Source organism: Megascapheus bottae, chromosome 15 (assembly GCF_031878675.1).
Source record: "Megascapheus bottae isolate mThoBot1 chromosome 15, mThoBot2.hap1, whole genome shotgun sequence".
Classification (NCBI taxonomy): Eukaryota; Metazoa; Chordata; class Mammalia; order Rodentia; family Geomyidae; genus Megascapheus; species Megascapheus bottae.
In genome coordinates, this window is record NC_143523.1 from 14,281,650 (window position 1) to 14,302,175 (window position 20,526).

At 37.1% G+C, this 20,526-nt stretch overlaps 1 protein-coding gene across 6 annotated transcripts in view; it reads right to left on the bottom strand.

Moving 5' to 3' along the window:
* The window catches only part of Vti1a (vesicle transport through interaction with t-SNAREs 1A), a 338,753-nt gene that overhangs the window by 313,934 nt on the left and 4,293 nt on the right, over positions 1–20,526 (bottom strand). For all 6 annotated transcript variants that reach the window (XM_090345875.1, XM_090345877.1, XM_090345878.1 and 3 more), the window contains 2 exons: positions 18,263–18,321; positions 12,409–12,519 (listed from right to left, as the gene is read on the bottom strand). In XM_090345875.1, coding sequence (XP_090202001.1) covers positions 12,409–12,519; positions 18,263–18,321 — 170 coding nt within the window. The remainder of the gene's footprint in view (positions 1–12,408; positions 12,520–18,262; positions 18,322–20,526) is intronic.

The following is a 20,526-nucleotide window of genomic DNA, read 5'->3' on the forward strand; positions in this document are numbered from 1 at the left end:
GGCGAAGAGCAATTCTGTTAAGATCAATGAAGATGTTGGCTATAACAGAACCCTATTTATCCATCACATCAGTACTTCTTTTTCTGATTAGAGATTACTGGCAATTTCTTGACAATTCTTATACAAAATTAAGTTACAATCAGTCTTGCAAGACTTCACAGAGGAAAAAAAAAGTGTGTGTGTGTGTGTGTGTGTGTGTGTGTGTTTCCTATTAAATTCAGACTCAGCACATGCATATGTGTGTATGTACGCCAATACACATACATGTAAATGCGTACACACATGTATACACTGACTTCTATTTTCTTTCTTACAAGAAGACTTACATGTCAGTTTCCAAAGCAATCAATTAGACAAAAAAAAATATTTTATTGGCATTGACTTAAGGTAGGAAGTCAAAGACAGTGGGAAGTTGGAAACAGAGTACTTTGTTTTGTTTTATGCTAAGTGAATATTCAAAATATCTGTTTGGACACTAAGGGAGAAAAATTCCATATGCATGAACAACTAACAATACCAAAGGAAATTAATTTTTAAAGTAATTTGATACAATTGAGGGAAATTGTCATGGTATAATAGATTTTGTCAATTTAATTTTTTAAATTTAAAAAAGGATTTTAAAAAGGGTTTTAAAGTAAAAACGAAAAGGAAATACAAGTACAATTAAATGCCATTTGGGCTCATCTGGGATAGCAAGCTTCACTATTTCTCTTTAAAGTACTTAATTCAATAAAAGCCACCAAGGATCACCTGAGGAGCTTTAGAAAGGTAACAAACAAAAAGACAAAACCCACATGATGCTCAAGTCACACCCAGACCAATTTAATCACAAGCCAGGCAGTGGAGACCCAGGTGTCAGGATTTTAAAAAGATACTCAATCTACAGCAAAGTTTGGTAATCATGGCTAAGACCCCTATATTTTATACCAGGAACAGTTTATACCCAAAACAACTATAAACACTCTACTTCTCCCTTTCCTATCTACCCTTACTTCCCTATTCCCTACCCTGAACTCACCCATCTCCTTTTGTCTAGGCTGTTCATTCAGGCTGATTGAATGAACTCTGTACCTTCTAATTTATCCATCTCAGTTTGGATATCACCTCCTACAGGACCCTTCCTTCACAAATGTTCTAAACTCTCCCTCCCCCCCCTCTCTCTTTCTGTCTCTCTCTGTCTCTGACTCTCTGTCTCTCTCCCTCTCTGTCTCTCTCCCTCTCTGTCTCTCTCCCTCTCTGTCTCTGTATCTCTCTCTGTCTCTCTCTGTCTCTCTCTGTCTCTCTCTCTCCTTTCCCACTCCCCCCCCCCCGTGGACACCCCTTCCTATTTCCATGTACTATCCTTCTGAGACCACCATAGTTCCCCTTACTACATAACTATTTTTTTTTTAACTAAGGCTCTGAGCTCCCTAAGAAAGTACAGCAATTCATCTTTTGATGATCTCACATAGTGCTGGGTACATAACAGTCACTAAACACTTGCAAATTGTTTATGGTAACAGAAATTGTTGGAAATCACCAAAATTAAAACTAACTTTAATGTTGGCTCAGTGGTATAACACCTGCCTAGTAAATATGAGAAGCTAAATTAAAAAATAAAACCTCAACCAAACAACAACAACAAAATAACCAACCACCAACAATAAAACCATGAAGGAAGTCATCAGAAACACCACCAACTTAAATGATTTCTTCTTCTTTGGCTTCTTCATTTCTTCTTTCATTTGAAGTACAAGAGAGTGAACATGGCAAGTAATTTTTGTTCCTACCATATTACTTCTATTTGCATGTCACATTGTCTGGGTCTATTTTAGACAAGTTCTCACATATGACAAAATGTAAAACTATTAAATTACAGGGCTATTTGTCATTGTAGCCATGCCAGTCAACTCTGTTGATATTAATAACAATATTTAGAAGATGAGCAAGTCTTCCTCAATTTTGTCTGTTGATATGGTATATTTTAGGACAGAATATGGCCTAATCAAGACGGTAACATGTATAAGTTTCAGGGAAATGTTAATTGTCAGAAATGGGAAGGAAAAGGAAGGAAAGCCAAAGCAATTCACTATAGATGCTATACTCTGGATAAAAATTCAGTGCAAAGGTAATTAAATAGTAGCATAGTACACATAATAATATAATGTAAATAATATATAATACAATTCCTCTACTCTACCTTTAATTCTGGTTCTAATACCACAAGGTCAAGGAGAAGCCTTGCTTGCTGTTACCACAGATTAATTTCTAAGATGTCTTTTACAAAACAAAATGTGCTAGCATATAAAAGCAATCCAACTCAGAAGGTCATATCTGAGAATACCATGGAAGATTCCATGTTTCAATCCTTTGTGTAAGCTTCTGCAGTTCTCTCACTGAAGCATTGAAGAAGACGTTTATGTTTTTAGGATATTTAAGGAATCTTCTGACCTTGAAATATTTCAACCTCTGAATCCTTTAATCATAGGAAACACACTACATTTGTTTATAGGAAAGTTCGGATTAAATATCAGTGCAGCTCCCAACACATTTCCACATTTATTATCTCCTTCCTTGTACCCTCCTAGCTCTCCATTAGGTAGACAAAGTTGATAGTAAGATTCAATTTACAGCTTAGAAACTCATCACAGAATGAATATGCCACATATAAGGTCCCAGGATTCCACGTGAAGGGATTTCTTACTATTTCACCAAATTTAGCTCGTACACAATGTAAGAAAAAGCAGGGATTAATCATTTCTAAAAAGTGTCCAGCAATAGAGACATGTTATTTTTTAAAGTGTAAATAAAGCTTCCAAATAGAAGCCTTGCTCCAGACTGTATTTGAGATGAGTCACACAGAAGCTCTCCAGGACTCTAAGCATGAAGATAGAAATTTTCTCATTTCTGTATTTCCCTTAAAATAACATATATAAGTTCTAAGTTCTGTCCAAATTTATTTGACTCTATCAACATAAAAAGAAACAAAAAATATTAGTGAACCAGTATTCAAAGATGTGATATTCTATCATAAATGTTAAACATTTAGAAAATAAGAGAGGAAGACTTTGTTTTAAGTGTAATAGAAATGAAATGAGTTTCACACCAAAGCCAGTGGCATGCAAAGTGACTTTTCTAAGGATGGATTGGGCTCCCTCCATTTAAGGGATGCATTTGCAGGTCAATTCATCATAACTAACAAAAGAAATCTCCATTTGACAACAGACTAAGGAACTATACTTAGCAACACAAAATGAAGAATGAGGTCTGAGGTTTATTTCGAAATCTTCTGTGTTGGAGTTTGATTTGCAGTAAGTTTTGTGTGTTTTTGGAAAATTAAGGATCCTGAAGAACTAATAAGATGGCCTGAAGATGGGGTCACTCCATTGGGCTTTCCAATGTGACCACACCTAAAGATGTCACAGAGATTTTGAGCAATGGCATTTAATACACGATCTGGTGACCCACTCAAAAGAAAAGAACCAAACCAACAATGTGACTCTACAATTGCCATTTGTTTTTACTTTTCCTTATCTATCTTTTCAATGTTGTTAACTAAAGGATGCAAAAGTGGCCAAAAATCGAAGGAAAAAAAGGCAAGACTATTTGTATATATGATACATTCCCTGCTACACTTACAAGGACCTGAAATCAGTAGCAAAATCTCTCATGACATCTATTTTAGGCCTACTTCAATTTCTTGTACAAGGTAGTTTAAAACAGCCAACAGAGCAAAACTCTCTGGCTACAATTATGCATTTAAAAAACTTTGCCCTAGACATCAGATCTGATTCAGCCTTTATCAGAACTACCTGAATGTTCTCTAAAGCTGTGTGCTATGTGTAAAGTGCTTGATTCACTTTAAGTTTTGCTCTCAACCTCACACACAGAGAACCAGATAAAAGATAGCAAGAATGCACAAAAAGCAACTGAAGACTCATCAAAAAGGAACTGAGAAGTCAAAGCCATAATGCATTAAGTTACTTACTTTAGTTTAGCAAAGCACAAAATTCACATACTTTGTTCAAATACTGCCCTAGGGCCTGAGTTTAAAGTGTCTAGTGTACCCCAGCAGTATTACACAATTATGAGTTTCAAGATTCCTAAAACATAAGCCATAAAAGGACAATGAATGAGTGCACTAGTCCTGAAGGAAGTTCCACCTGAGGCTTCCAGTTTTGTTTTGTTTTGTTTTTACCACATCATGACCCCAGGCTCACTCTCCCTCTCCTCTTATTTTTGACATTCACCAAGTGACTTGAGAGTCTTTGCCTAAAATGCAAGTCAATGAATAATCAATTCACTACCTTTCTTTCCAAGGGACAGTATAACGTACAGGAAAAGGAGAAAATAAGCAAAAGAACAAGGTGCTTTTCCTAGGGAAACTAAAGAAGGGTTCCAGTCTCTAGTCACACACTTGAAGACTATCACACAACTTCTGACCATGGGACAGTTTATAAGCAACCAGTAAAAAGTTTACTATTTATGAGCAAACAATTTAACATTACAACAGAGCTAGCTTTTTGACGATGGCAATTAGCTGCTTCGTGTTCCAAACACCAAATAACAATTTTCCCATTAATTTTTAAACCGATGTGGCTTTAACTTAAAATAAACTGTACATCAAAAGAATTGGAAAATAAACAGCCAGGAACGCAATTTGACGAATTGGATTTATTTAGTTTATTTATCTAAACAGGGACCATTGGATCTCTTTAATAGGCTGACAGTTGCACTGGGCTGGTTAATAAAACATTCAACACAGTGTCTTCAGCCAATATAGAAATGCAAATCCCACCAGAAATATTTTATTCATGAGGCAGTAATTTCAGTCACTACCATAGTTTCTTTTTCTAAAAAAATGGCACTCTACAAACAAACAGTGCCATCTAGTGATTAATAATAAAGCCAAATCTGTCCCAGGTTTATAACTAAATCTTTCAAAATCCTTCTGGTTTTTATCTTTATTGCTTACATAAGGTCAAAACAGCTAGGCAAAATAAGCATAGCACAAAAATAGTAATAATTTGTTAAGTGTTGATTTAATATAGATTAATATAGATCATAGCAGAGACAGCTATATTAAGCCCAATAAGCTACGTATAGAATACCATTAAGTCATAGAAAAACTGGCTCTTTTTTTTTTTATGAAACAACATTGTAACTTTAATTCCAATAATGGAAAAACTACTGTCACATAGATAGGAAAAAGTTACAATTGAACTGTCAGATCTGATCCTGAATCTATTAAAAGTTAAGCTTACACAAACATGAAGACATAGGTGCATCTGCACCCATAGGTTTCAATCAGAATGTACTTCCAAACTTGTTTTATTTTTCACATTGTTTGTTTTGTTTTGTTTTACATGCTACAAAACAGAGGTAGCTGAACGCAGTCATTCAGCCCAAAGCAGTCATCATGACAAGCAGCCACATTGGAATAGAGAAGAAAAGCTTCCAAAGTGAAGAACCTCAAATTCAGAACGGAAGACCCACAATAAAACATTTAACACATAACACTGTCTCCATCAAGTACACAAAGTGGAGGGAAGGGTGAAGCATGGGAACCATTTGCAGCCTCCTAGATGAGAAGGCCAGCTGGACATCCAAGGAAGAGCAGCCCAGAAGACAGGTTACCACAATGGAGGAGAGGTGCTTGGTCTCCTCCCTCCCCAGTTGGTCAGGGGTTGTTTGCCTTTCACATTAATGTGTGGGGGAAAGGGGAAGGAGGTGGGTCCTGTAAGTAGATTTACCAAGGTCAAACCCTGAAATATGAATCTCAGAAAGAAACCCAAACATATGGTAATTTTTCTAATAACTTTACCTAATGGAGTCTTGGTAATGGGAAACGATCTTTCTTACAAAATAACTGCAAATGAGGAAAAATAATGTGCATACATGCACATACTATGTAAATTCAGCAATACTTTTCCCCCTCAAAGGTCAGTCATATCCAAATACGTTAAAAAAATCTTCTGTTTATGACTACAAAAATATGTTAAAACCTAACAGTAAATTCAGAGGTAGGCCAGATACAGAGGGTCATGTCTTATCAATATTAGTATATCATCTATAGAAGAGCATTACAAAAAAGGCATCTCCATTAAATTTAATTCTAGGGTCTGTAAAATCCCCACGATCACAGACAATAATAATATCTTTCTTATGTAATTATTTGAGGATTAGATGAGTGATACATAAAATGTATTTAGCCCTGGCCCACCTTTTTATTTCTTAAAGCACATTCAACTATAGAGGAGATATGAAGAAAGAGCAAATATAAGCTGAGGAGCCACACTAAAAATGCAGTTCCAGGCAACTTTTATTAAGCATTAAAAACCTGTTGATACTCTGTGACTGTATAATCTGCCTTCTGAGAAATGATTCTGATTTAATAATCCTGTTTAAATATGTTCCTTGCATCCAAATTATGGCAGGGATAAATGGAAATATATTAGGATTGAACAAAAGTTAACACTACTGAATGAAGTCTTCCAGAATTTATAAAAAATGCCAACGTTGGAACTTATGTTTAAAAGAGCAAATGTCTATCAAGTAACATCGTTATTACATCAAATAAAACAACTCATTCTGCAAGGGAAACAGGAAGGATAGATTCAAAAGGAAATGTGCTTCTTTTTGAGTCATAAAGGACTTGGGTGATTTCTTCTTTCTAGTTATCTGTATTTTCTAATTCTGCTAGTTCTATACAGACTAACACAAGTGTAATTTTTCTTTTTTTAACAGTCATATTAACCAGATATTAACCAGATTTTAACCAGATCTAGTAAAGGGAACTTCCTCTCCCAAGGTGGTTCTCTCCATCCTGGCTCTTTCATTTCTTTGGAAGAGACAGATACGCTTCTGGGAGAAAGACTGACTGATGTTATAATCGGCATGTATTAGCACCATGACTACCCAAACGTCCAAGCATGCTTTCGTGATTTCCTACAGCTTTCACAGGAACACAAGTAAAGTAGTTCAGGAAGTCTACAGTATAAGAAAGATCAAGTATAAACAAAAGCATCAAGTTCTTGGCCTTTCACAAAAATCAAAATTCAAATTCCTCATTCTCATTCACACTCCTTTAGTCTCAGGCTTCTAAAAAGGAAAAAAAGATAGAAGATGTGTACTGGCTCAGATACTCAAATACTCAAGTTGTCCATTCACCTGTGAAAAGAGAGAGTGCAGGTAGTGACAGTCAAAGCTTCAAGCTGTTCTACAACATCCTTTGAACCCTGACCTAAGGGACCAACTCTGGTAGTCCGCAGGTAGTAGGATTTCTAGGGCCATTCAGCCTCACTGCTGAGACTGTCAATAGAAGTGCCATTCTCTGATGTAGACAGCTCTGCACCAGGAACTGGTCTAACAATCACATCACATAGACTGCCAAACAGGAAAAGGACAGCATTCAGGCATTACGGACCTAGGATAGAAGTGAACTTGTGACTGGAGCTAAAAAGCTCCACTTCTAGCATTTGTCACCATTTAATCCTCCACACTTCTGTGGGTGGTATGTGTGTGTCTTAAAGGAGGTTCAGATTTGTTACAAGGGGGAAAAAATTATATATATATATATATATATATATATATATATATATATATACACACACACACACACACACATATATGCAAATACACAAATCAACCACAAGATGGTGCTACAATCACAGTACAAAATCAGATATTAAACCCATTCAACACTCCATGTCAACATACCACGTCTTGCTAACCTTGGGAACTTCATTCTGGTATAACATTTATTTGCACCATTTTTCTGTTTACTGAAGCTGAGCAAACATTTTACATAAATTTAGAATTATTTTGTTTGTATAACTTCAAAGTTACTAATTTATTTATTTAGATTTTGTTTTTTAACCTTAAACTTGAAAAAATTTTAATCTTAAACTTGATTTTAAACTTAATTTTAATCTTAAACTTGAAAAATTCACAACACTACTTTTCGCCTTCTGCCTGGCTTACTTTCCTAGAACATTCTAACAGGACCAAACCTTAGTGAACTTCATACCAATTCTGAAAAAAGAAGCTAAATGAATAGCTTAAGGATATGAATTCTTATTTTCTTTTCCTTTGCTTCCTCTCTTTTTTTCTTTCTTTCTGCTTTGTCATTCCCAGGGCCTTGGTGCTGTCCCTGAGCATATACCTCATGAACCATACATCTACTAGAGATAACCTGTATGTTCATGTTTATTTTGGCACTATTTACAACAAACTATTGAGTCAGCCTAGGTAACTGTAAACAGAAGAGAAAATAAAGAAAACATAGTATACATTGTGTTATATATACAAAGTGCAATTATACACTAGAGACTTAAGTTGTCTAAAGGAAAATGGAAGGAACTGGAAAGACCATCATGTTAAGAGAAATAAATCAGCCCCACAAAAACAAAATAGTTCACATTTTCTCTCTTTTGTAAAACCTTGGGGCTGGGAGAGGACACAAAAAAATAAAAGAGATACTACTGGAGAAGTGGAAAGAAAGGGGAGGAAATGAGATAGTAATAGAGTGAGTGGGGTCACTACATACATGTATAAAATGCCATAATGAAACCTCTCACCTTGTATAATTAATGTGCACCAATAAGCATCCATACTTAATCTGATAGAGCCAAGAGGTTCTATCATGGGTGAAATGGGGTTAGTAATTCACATCTGTTCTGTCCACTTTTCATACCAAAAAATAAACCAAGCAGGTAAAAGTCACTTCCAGACTATTTATTACTTTACAAGATAAGTTGGCCATGCTGCAGAAACACAAATGCCACATTTCTCCTTCATTTACAGAAACCAACAACTCAACCTTATTGAAGATCGGAATGGAATACTGGCCACTAAAGACAAGGAACAAGGGGAAAAACAGAAAGACTTAGGAATGGGATGGATCTGTTTCTACTAGAGATAACCTGTATGCTCATGTTTATTTTGGCACTATGCACAACAAACAAACTTTGGAATCATGTTAAGAGAAATAAGTGGTTTTATGGTTAGAAGAAAGACAGATGAACATAACCAAAGCAGGAGGCATACATGTATGGAAATATGGCAGTAATCCTTGTTACTTGGTACAATGCATGCTAGTAAGTATAACTGTAATAAAAATTTGCCTCTAATGAAAATGAAATTATAAATGGTAGCAAAAGATGTTGCCTGACATAGTACAAGAAAGCTGATGCAACAAATATATAAACACATAAATATTTAAAGATAACCCATAGATTAAATTTTAAGTTCATAGTTATTGGCCCCATTTTTCTTCATTACAGAAACAGAGCTAAGAAAGGAATACTTACCCAACAATATAATTTCCAAATACCTAAAATAAAGGAATCTGAAGTATCAAGCTATATAGGGAACAAATTAGATGCTTGAACATTAGATTGTTGTATAATAAGTAACTGAATAACTTCTGAAAAAAAAAAAGTAGAAACATTAAAACTAAGGTCATGGGCCGGGAGTTTGGCCCAGTGGTAGAGTGCTTGCCTAGCATGCACAAAGACCTAGGTTCGATTCCTCGGTACCACATACATAGAAAAAAGCCAGAAGTAGTGCTGTGGCTAAAGTGGTAGAGCTCTAGAACAGTGCTTAGGCCCTGTCCAAGTCCAGGACTGGCAAAAAAAAATAATAAATAAATAAATAAATAAATAAAACTAAGCTCAGTGCTCTGGGCTGAGTTGTATCAGTACTGAAAAAGTGACAGCATTTGGAGACAAAGTCAAGAGGTCATTAGTGTGGATGTTGGTGTGTCCTTGCAACAACAGAAAATGAAGACACAAATGTGTGCAGAAGACTGCATGAGTCAAAGCGAGAAGCCACCTTTAAACAAGAGAAGCTTTGGAAATGCTGACTTTGCCAACGTCTTAACCTCAGATGACCCACATCCAGAACTGTAAGAAAACATTTCTGCTGCTTAAGCTACCCAAGGACTAAAGGCTTCTGCTATAGCAGCACACTGCTGTAGCTGCTCAGCAGAACTCTTCATCTGGCAAAATTCAAACTCTGTGTCCATTACACAACACTATTTCTCCCTCCCAAATCATTACGTTTACTTTTTGTTTCTATGAGTATGACTACCACAAACACCCCATACTAGGCAAAATTAAATAATATTTTTTCTTATGAGACTAACCTATTTGTTTTTTTTTGTTGTTGTTGTTTTTAATTTTTTATTGTAATTAGTAAAAGGGTTACATGATATTTGCCAGATAGAAGGTACATTAATTCACATACATTGATACCCTTTCACATGTCTTGGTACCCGTTTCCCTCCCCCCCCACACCCCCCACCCATCTTGGTTTTCCCCCCTTCCCTATCAAATTTCAAATATCCAAATATAAATAAATTCAATATATCAGATAACAAAGTGAGATACTATACCAATATGAGATAACCAAGGGACAGCAAAGGAGATGAGAGACAACATAGTACATTAAGGACAACAATCATTCATTATATGGCTTTTGTTTCAATATCCTGGAGGTCCTTTCAATTAGCTTCACATTATATGTCCTTATGTATCAAGATTTTGCTCTATTGCAAATCTCTGCTAGTAGAGCCCAAGGTTTCTACTGATTATGACGAATGAGGGAAACCATTGAGCCTAAGTTCCTTTGAGTCTGGCTTACTTCACTTAATATGATTTTTTCTAAGTCTTTCCATTTCCTAACAAATGGGGCGATGTCATTCTTTCTGACAGCAGCACAGAATTCCATTGTGTACAAATACCACAACTTGTTGATCCACTCATCAACTGAGGGACATCTAGGTTGGTTCCATATCTTTGCTATGGTGAATAGTGCTGCAATGAACATTGTTGTGCTAGTGGGTTTAGTATGTCCTTGTTTCTGGATGGTTGGGTAAATGCCAAGTAGTGGAATTGCTGGGTCATAGGGGAGTTCTATGTTTAGCCTTTTGAGGCACTGCCACACTGCTTTCCAAAAGAAATGCAAATCAAAACAACTCTAAGATTCCACCTCACTCCAGTTAGAATGGCCAGGATCAGGAAAACGAATGACAACAGATGCTGGAGGGGATGTGGCCAGGAGGGATCACTACTACACTGTTGGTGGGAGTGCAAACTCGTTCAACCAGAGACTAACTTATTTGACCTAGCTCAATGTCTTCGAGATTCATCATGTGTCACAATTTCCTGAACATAATATTTCACTGGATATTCTGTTTATCCATCATCCATCCCTGATATGTAGGTTGCTTTTACCTTTTTAATACTGTAGAAATATTTCTAGGACCACAGGGATACAGATAATTTCTTCAAGCCTTGGCTATTTGTTCTTTTGAATATTTAACCAGAAGTACAATTTTTGCTGAGTTCTGTCTTTTTTACTCTAATTCCTGACTATTTTAACATTATACCTTAAAATTTATATTATTAAATTTGCTACAAATAGAGAAGAGTTAACAAGCCTGATATACGGAAGAGAAAGCTAAATATCCTCACAGGGCAATCAGTACTTTTTGCTTTTGGTGGTGGTCATGGGGCTTAAACTCAGGGCCTGGGTGCTGTCCCTGAGCTTTTGACCCAAAGCTAGTGTTCTGCCCTACCACTTTGATCCACATAGCGACTTTTGGTTTTCTAGAATTGAAGGTAAGTCTCATGGACTTTCCTGGCCATAGATGGTTTCAAACAGTGATCCTTAGATGTCAGTCTCCTGACTAGCTAGGATTACAAGTAGGAGCCATTGGCACCCAGCATACAATCTACATTAAAAGACTGTTTACGGGACCGGGAGTTTGGCCTAGTGGTAGAGTGCTTGCCTAGCATGCACAAAGACCTAGGTTCGATTCCTCCATACCACATGCATAGAAAAAGCTGGAAGTGGTGCTGAGGCTCAAATGGTAGAGCTCTAGCCTTGAGAAAGTCCAAGGATAGGGCTCAGGCCCTGAGCTCAAACCCAGGACTGGCAAAAAAAAGACTGTACACAAATCACTATTGAAAGTAATTCTTTTCAAATTGGTGGGATGGGCACAATTCATCCTTTTAAGATATATATAGGGAGTTCATCACAGCTGAGAGGAAATACATCCAAAAACAGAGATATGCTCTCAGGAGATTTAGAACCCCGTAAGTCCATCCATAGACATCCTATCTTAAAGGATACCCACTCTGAAAAGCCAGCAACTAGTTTTTGAAATTCTGATAAATGCTCAATATTAATAAATGTCATGAAGACTCAAAGGGCCAGAGGATGTGAATCTAGCTGTGAGTCATAATTCCAACATACTTTAAATTCCCTATTTCTAGAGCTCATGTGACCTATGATTCATAATGAAAGCTGTAGGTTGGTTTTTGCAGGGGCCCCTGAAATAGGACACAAGATAAAAACAATTTAAAAAAGTGAAAATGCAGTTTAGAAATCAGTAAATACGACAAAGGATGGAATTTTACTCACAAAATCTGCTTCCAGTTTTCCCATTTCTTGCTTGTAGCTTCTCATTCTGTTACTGTACATTCCTCGACTTTGGGGTGGTATTTCTCGCACTTCCAAATCCATCTGTTCAAGCTAGAAGCAGGAAAGAAAAGCATGATTTAAACCATATGCTTTTTCTCATTTGATCAAATGTTTGAAGCTGAAAGGATTTGATTCCAAATGTTTTTTTTTTTTTTTTTTTTTTTTTTTGTCAGTCATGGCTTGAAGTGTGGGCCTGGGCACTCTCCTGGAGCTGAAGAGCTACTGCCCTACTCCTGGGCCTGGGTGTTGTCCCTGCGCTCTTCTACCCAAGGCTGAAGCCACAGCACCACTTTCAGTGGTTAACTGGAGATAAGAACCCTCATGGACTTTAGTGCCTGGGCAGGCTTTGAACATTGATTCTCAGATCTCAGCCTCTGGAGTAGCTAGGATTATAGACATGAGCTACTGCACCCAGCTAATTCCAAATCTTTATTTCACTGTTGAGGAATGGACACACAGTGCTGATCAAGTAACATTGGAACTACTTTATCCTCAACTTTTGTTTAGTTCAACAAGCAGTTACTGAGCACCTGTAAATAACACACAAGGTACATAGTTGCTTACTTGTCAAGAATTTTTTAATGGAATGGGAGGCATGACTTAAGTGGTAGAGCATTACCCTTGAGCAAAAAAGCTAAGAAGGAATGTAAAGCTCTGAGTTTAAGCTCCCTATTCTTCTACCACACACAATTCTCATGCTGAGGCCCAATTGCTAGAGCCACATCTCTGCTTCTGGCTTTTTTCTAGTTAGACGAGTCTCTTAGATTCCTCTGCCCAGGCTTTGGAACATAACTCTCATACCTCAGCCTCCTGAGTAGCTGGGATTGCAGTCATGTGCCACCAGCACCTGGCTTAAGCAATGTCTTTTGAAACAAATGCATTAATCCAAACATTAGTATTGGTGGAGGAGCCCATCAATCTGTCTAACCTGGTCTGGCATTCTGATCACAAACCATTAGAATGACTAGATAAACACTAACATTATTTCCTGTGGTAAATCCATGAATCGTTAGCCCAGCATTGTTCATTTGGGAAAATGTCTTTTAGGAAGCCTTTTCTCAACCTACAGCCCACAACATTGAGTTAAATGGATACAGCAATGTGGTAAATTACACATGTCCTATGAAATAATAATGGGCACTTTTTAACAACTCCTCCTCATAGAACATTTTGGATATAAAGCATTAGTTTATCAGGACACAATGCAGACATACAATAAGGGTTCAGAACTTAGCCTGGTAGTAAGATTCCCATGTTCACATTATAAGCTACTCTACTTACTAGACATGAAAAATTTGAACAGGGTCTTAATGTCTCGCTACCTTATTTTTCCCACTTCAAAGAACAATAGGTCTATTCTTTGTTTGCCAGTCCTGGGTTTGAAACTCAAGGCCTGGGCACTGTTCTTGGGCTTTCTCAAGGCCAGTGCTCTACCACTTGAGCCACAGCACCACTTTCAGCCTTTTCTATGTATGTGATACTGAGGAATCGAACCCTGGGATTCATGAATGGTAGGCAGGCACTCTACCAGTAGGCCACGCTCCTGGCCCCAATAATAGGTCTTTATAAGGGCAGTTGTGAACATTAAGTGAGGTATCTCCTAAATGTATATAGTGATATCTTACATATCATGAAATTGACATTAATTATAATAATAAGTGATGAAGATGAAATAGAGCAAGCATGGTATCACGTAGTAGACACAGGTAACTTGAGTTACAAGGAAAAAAAACTATAAAATCTATAACCAGTTAAAAAAAAGTTGGCTTAAATCCATATCTAACAACTTAAATACAAAATGTTGTACAAAACATACTTGGCTTCTCAGACCAGTCTAGAAAGGTATTTCAATTAACAACATAATCTTGTCACTTATTTTTTCAGAGTTAGAAATTGAATAATTAGATAATAATAATAATAGTAATAAGCCCATAGATTGGCCATAATAGATATCTATAGTAGAGAATCCATTTTAACAAACAGACCTCTACTTTTGTAAGAAAAAAAATTAGCCTTAATTTAAATTTTATCTAAATTATTGACATGTTTCAACATACTGTAAAATTCCAATAAATTAAATCATTACTTAGTAAGGCAGTTACTTAGAGCATTTCTTTGAAATTAACTATTTGCCTCTCACAAGGTAAATGAAATCATCCAGACAATTGCAAAAGTATATGTAAATCAAAATCTGAAAGGTATGTAAATTACTGTGTTAAGGCATTATACAAGGGTATCTTAAATGAAATGAGACAGAAAGTGGAGAATGAAAAAGAAATACACAAACACAACACAGCCACGAGTAAGGGTAAGATACATTCTCTCTGTGTTGTCATCACATTCATATGCCATCAGAGTAGAAGGCATGGTCATTGGAAGATGTGCAGTCTCTGAGACTGTAACACAAACCAACTGTTCAGCAGAGACAAAATGACTCCTAATAGCCAAATCAAAAACAAGTGGGTTTCCCAGGTCCTCATCAAAAGAATTGAGCATAGCATAAACATCACGGTCTGCATTATCAGGCCACTGCTCCAGCATTCTAGTCATTTTTAAACCAACAGAAATGCATATATCAGACAAAATGCTTTATACTAGCAATAGTTAGAGATAACTATGTGTTTCCCCACAAAGGCACATCTCTGTTCTATACTTGAGTACAGACAATAAAACCACAGCCAGCAGATCAGCTTGCTATCATTATCTAACTAAATGTAATGTCTCTAAAAGAAGGCAAATAAATAAAAACACCAAGTTTGATGTTCCTCCAATCCACAAAAAAATAAATAAAAATAAAAAACCTGCTACTAAGACTTAAAAATACAAAAATTCAACTCAAAAGCCAAAGAACTAAGCATTTATATTACTTATGGTTGTCCAAGAACCAGAGGAAGACATGTGCTACTGGACTGATGTGTATAAAATGCAAGGCTTTTTATAAAAGTCAGAAATCATGGGAGATGCAGGTTAATATGAGAGGAGAGGAGGGAGGAGGGAAGGTTAGGTAAGGATAAAAGCATAAAACACAGAATCTTTCAAAGGAGAGGCAGATATGACAAACAGTAGAGACTGAGGCAAAGTGGCCAGGCTATGCAGAATTCAGAACACATCACTTTTTTTTGTCTTTGTTGTTTTGGTTTGGTTTAGTTTTTACTGGTCACGAGGCTTGAACTTGTGGCCTGGGTGCTGATACTGAACACTTGCTTAAGTCTAATACTCTACCACATTGAGCCACAGTGCCACTTCCAGTTTTCTGATGGTTACTTAAAGACAAGAGTCTCATGGACTTTCATACCAGTCTGGCTTTGAGCCACAATCCTCAGATCTCAGCCACCTGAATAGCTAGGATTACAGGTATAAATCAAAGGTGCCTGGCCTACATAATTTTTTTTTTGCCAGTGCTAGGCTCGAGCTCAGGACCTGAGCACTGTCCTTAGACTTTCCCAAGGCTAAAAGCTCTACCACTTGAGCCTCAGTACCACTTCTGGTTTTTTATGTATATATGTGGTACTGAGGAATCGAACCCAGGTCTTCATGCATGCTAGGCAAGCAAGCACTCTACCACTAGGCCAAACTCCCGGCCCTACATCAAGTTTTGATAGCTAAAACAGAACCAGTGCCAGTATCTCAGGCAAAGGGGGAGCAAATGCCTTCTTCTTAATACCACTCTTCTGTGTGGTCCTGTTAGCAAATCCAAATAAGCCTGTTAACAAGCTTGGGAAATATTCCAGTTCTAGTCACCTTCCACAGGCCCTTTTTAGAGACTCAAAATTTCCTTGAGCCTATCTAAGAATCCAAGAAGGTTCTCCAGAAAAATAACATCAAGGAATACCAGTACATTCAGCTCTGCTTAAGATAGTTTCCTAAATTTTTGAACCAGTCAGCCCACGTAAGAGAAACATTTTAGTAAACCTTCCTAAGTCAGTTAACCAGAACTAGTGAAGGAAGACTAAATAGTACCCTCCAATATTTAGAAAAGCATTTTGCCCTCAGTGAGACTACTAATCATGGCAGCAAACTGAATCATGCTTATAATATATACTTGGCTTTCAAACAAAACATTAAGATGTAGGATTTTACCCATTTTTCTCCATGATTAGGGGTGTGTGTGTGTGTGTGTGTGTGTGTGTGTGTGTATAATCGGGCCAATACTACAGCTTGAACTCAGGGTCTTGGCACTGCCCTGTAGCTTTTTCACTCAAGGCTAGCACTCTACAATTTAAGTCACAGCTCTACTTCTGACTCATTTCTGATTAAATGGGGATAAAAGTCTCATGGACTTCCCTTGATCCTCAGATCTCAGCCTTCTAAGTAGCTAGAATTGTAGGAATGAACCATCAGTGCCTATCTAGGAAAATATTCTTATGAAAAAGTAATGTATGAGCTAGAGCTCTAAATTTAGGATATCTAGGTACAGTCTTACTGTTCCACCTAGTAGGATATGGTACCTCACAAAAGTTACTTTACCTTTCTAAGCACCAGATCCCATCTACAAGATGGTAGTAGCACAACAGTGAGCATTGCTCAGCTCTGGTTCTCTTGCACTCCTATGGCTTGCTGGGAAGGCCCAGGATTTGTGGCTCATCCTGTCCATGCCACTGATGAACATTCTGTTTACAGGGCGCAACCTTCAAGACTTGTTCTTCTGGGCCAGAGAACATCCCTTGCTTCAGGTTGCTACAGAGTGGCTCGCTTCCAGGCTCTGTGTTCCTCTCCTATTAAAGTATGTCAGTGCTTGATAAGAACACACAGCATCACTCTGTGGGAGTCAGGGTTAGGGAACTGACAACCAGGCTCAAACTCTCCTAACTGCTTTACTTCTGTGTGTAGCAAGCATTTTTTTTACATTCTTTTTAATTGCAAAGATAATGAACTGGCACATTACAGTTATATAAGTCAGGTATGAGTATATTTGTTTTTAAACACTGCTACCCTCTTCCTCATTTTCTCCCACTTATCCCTCCCTATTCCTCTTCCCCACCCCCACCAAGTTGTACAGTTCATTTCCAATGTAGTGTCAAGTTAGTCTTATTGTTGCATTAGTTCATCCTTTGTCTTGCTGTTTCACAGATTCCCTTCAGAGATAGAATAAACTTACATACAATGCAAAGGGTACAAAAAACTAAAACAGAAAAAATGAGGTATAACTACGTACTGAACATAAAAAGAACCTCTGTGGCTCCTTGGAAGAGTGCTTCCTTAGCATTCATGAGGACCTGGGTTTGATTCCTCAGTATCACATAAACAAAAACTTAACAACATGCCTTCTATTTCTCACTTAGAAGTATCATGTCTTCCATGATCATCCATTAAACCAAACAAGTTCACTCAGATTGCAGACTTCCCCCATTTTTTGCTAACAGCATTGATCTCAAAGACATTTTGAGAAAGTTAAATATTATAAAGTAAATAATACATTGTCCCCAGGGTCTAGAATCTGGTGTGCCTTTATTAAACACTATCTATTTACAGCTCTTAGAAGTACTTTAAAAATTAGAGGCCTGTGGATTCAGCACACAGGAAGCTGAGGCATAAGATCACAAGGCCAGTTTATCTTAAAATACGCACACACATATGCACACACACAAGATTGATGCTTTATTTAGTCAATCACTTCAAGAAAATAGAATAAAATCTCAAGAGATTATTAAAACCCTTTCAAATAGAATCTGATGAATTCGGAGTTGAAAACATTCATCAGTAACACTCCACATTTCCACAACATACAGAACAGGCTAGAAGAAGACATTTCTTATAGGATGTATGTTCAAATTCTTCCTCAGTCTCCACATACCAGCTCTTTTGCCTCTTCAAGCTGCTTCTCCACATTTGCAACCATATGTTTCTTCTCATCTGAAACAAACAAATATCAAGGAATCAGTAAAGATGGAGATAATTTAATATTTTAAATCCTCTATTTTATATACTCTTTTCTTTCTATCAGACTGGAGAATATATGGGAAATGAGCATATCACTTAGATAAATTTGGAGCCATTCTAGCCACCCTCTTAGGGAGTGCTAATTACTAAGGAGGCCAAACATTTTTAAAAGATACTGAAAATTACTTTGTCCATAGGAAAAGATTACATCAACAGCAGACATAGTGGTGGCCTAGGGGATGTGTAAATTTGTAAGTCTAAGAAGTTAGGACGAAATGATTTAAAAATGAAATTCAGTAGCTACCTATAAAAATACTAAGCACATTCTTACAGTCCTTCAAATACTGTACTTTTAGTAACATTAAGAGGAAATCTTATACTACATGAAATATTTAAAATCTGTGCATTCTAAACCTGAAGCGACTATCTCATTCACTGGTTATGGAATCCTGGACAAAAAAAAAATCAATCTTTTAAATTTAATTTTGTTTTGTTTGTCTTGAGACTCAGCTTCTACTCCAAAAATGGAAATAAAAGATTATCTACTAGATAATTTTAGCATAATAGCTTGATACAACTAAAATTACTTTTAAATTGTAACATGTACATGGCTTAACGAAACTGTCACAATAAGGTTATAATCCAACTGGAATTCTCTCCTGTAGAAATGATATTCTATCATATGATGTCAGAAAACCTTTCCATAAATTCATTCTAAATCATCAGGCCCATTGTGTAGGCTTCACCAAAGTTGTGTTCAAGCGTATTGAATATGTACAGTTTTCTGCCTTGACCCCTTCTATTCTCAGCCTCTACTCTCTGGAAACAACCATCTTGACTAACAGGACAATGATGTCTCCTTACACAACTCTGTCATTTTGATCACCATACTGGGTAAATGATAGTTATCCTGGCTGGGCTAATCTTAATTGCTCAATTCCTCTCAACAAGGAATTGGGAGCAAGGCAAGCATATTCCAAAGAAATCAATTTTGGGGGCAAGAGGAAAAGGCAACATTTAGAAAGAAGTAAAGCTGAGACATAGCTACAGTTAGTTTCAAGTTCTAAGCAACTCGTTTTTACCCGATTTTTATAACATAGCTTGGTTTCCTGAGTTGACACACAAGCTTCTTTCTTACTTAAAAGTGTGTTTGGTGTGTTTAAGCTGGGCACAGAGGCTCATGCCTGTAATCCTAGCTACTCAGGAGGCTGAGATGTGAGGATTGTGGTTCAAAGCCAGCCCAGGCACTAAAAAGTTCGTGAGAGCTTGAGCTTAGAACCTGAGCATTGTCCTTGGGTTTTCTCAAGGCTAGAACCCTATCACTTGACCCATGGCAGCACTTCCGGCTCTTTGTTTCTATGTATGTGGTACCAAGGAATCAAACCCCGCTCTTTGTGAATGCTAAGCAAGCACTTTACTACTAGGCCAAACTAACAGCCCCAAAGTCCATGAGAACCTTATCTACAATTAACCACTAGAAAACCAGAACTGATGCTGTGGCTCAAGGGTAGGATGGTATCCTTGAGCTGAAGTGCTCAAGGACAGCACCCAGGCCCAGAGTTCCAGTCCCATGACTGACAGAAAAAAGAAAAGTGTGTTTATGCTAGAACCTTAAGTCAGTGACTATACAACAGGGCAGAATAGTCATGAAGGTTAAAGTGTACACTCACCAGTTGACTAGTGCTTCAGAAACCAACCCTAAATGGAACACCTTCAGTACAAGTTGTGATTCTAGTAGAATTAGATTTATATGAGGAATTTTCTATATACTCTGAGGTTATTCCTAAGAAAATTACACAGAATTAGAATTCAGCTTGATTTTTAACTCTGCAGGGTGGGGAAGGGGGAGGTAAATCTACATATTACCAAGAAGGAAAAATTTAATGTATGATTCCAAATTTATTCTTGTCACATTTCATTCCCTCTAATTCTCTGCATAGTTCATTCAACTAGCAGTTTTAGATATAGAAAACACAAAGTAAGGCAAGCCTCTCTTGAATCAAGAGTGAATTTGTATATCTCCATATTAGAAGGACACATTTTCCTTAAGGTACTGTTTTGGAGAACATCCATGTCAGGGACATCTAGGATTAATGCATAGGATTTGCTCATTAACAAGAGAATTTAAAAAGCCTCTCCTGACCTGTTACTGTCCTCTTTACTGCTAACCCTTCTTTG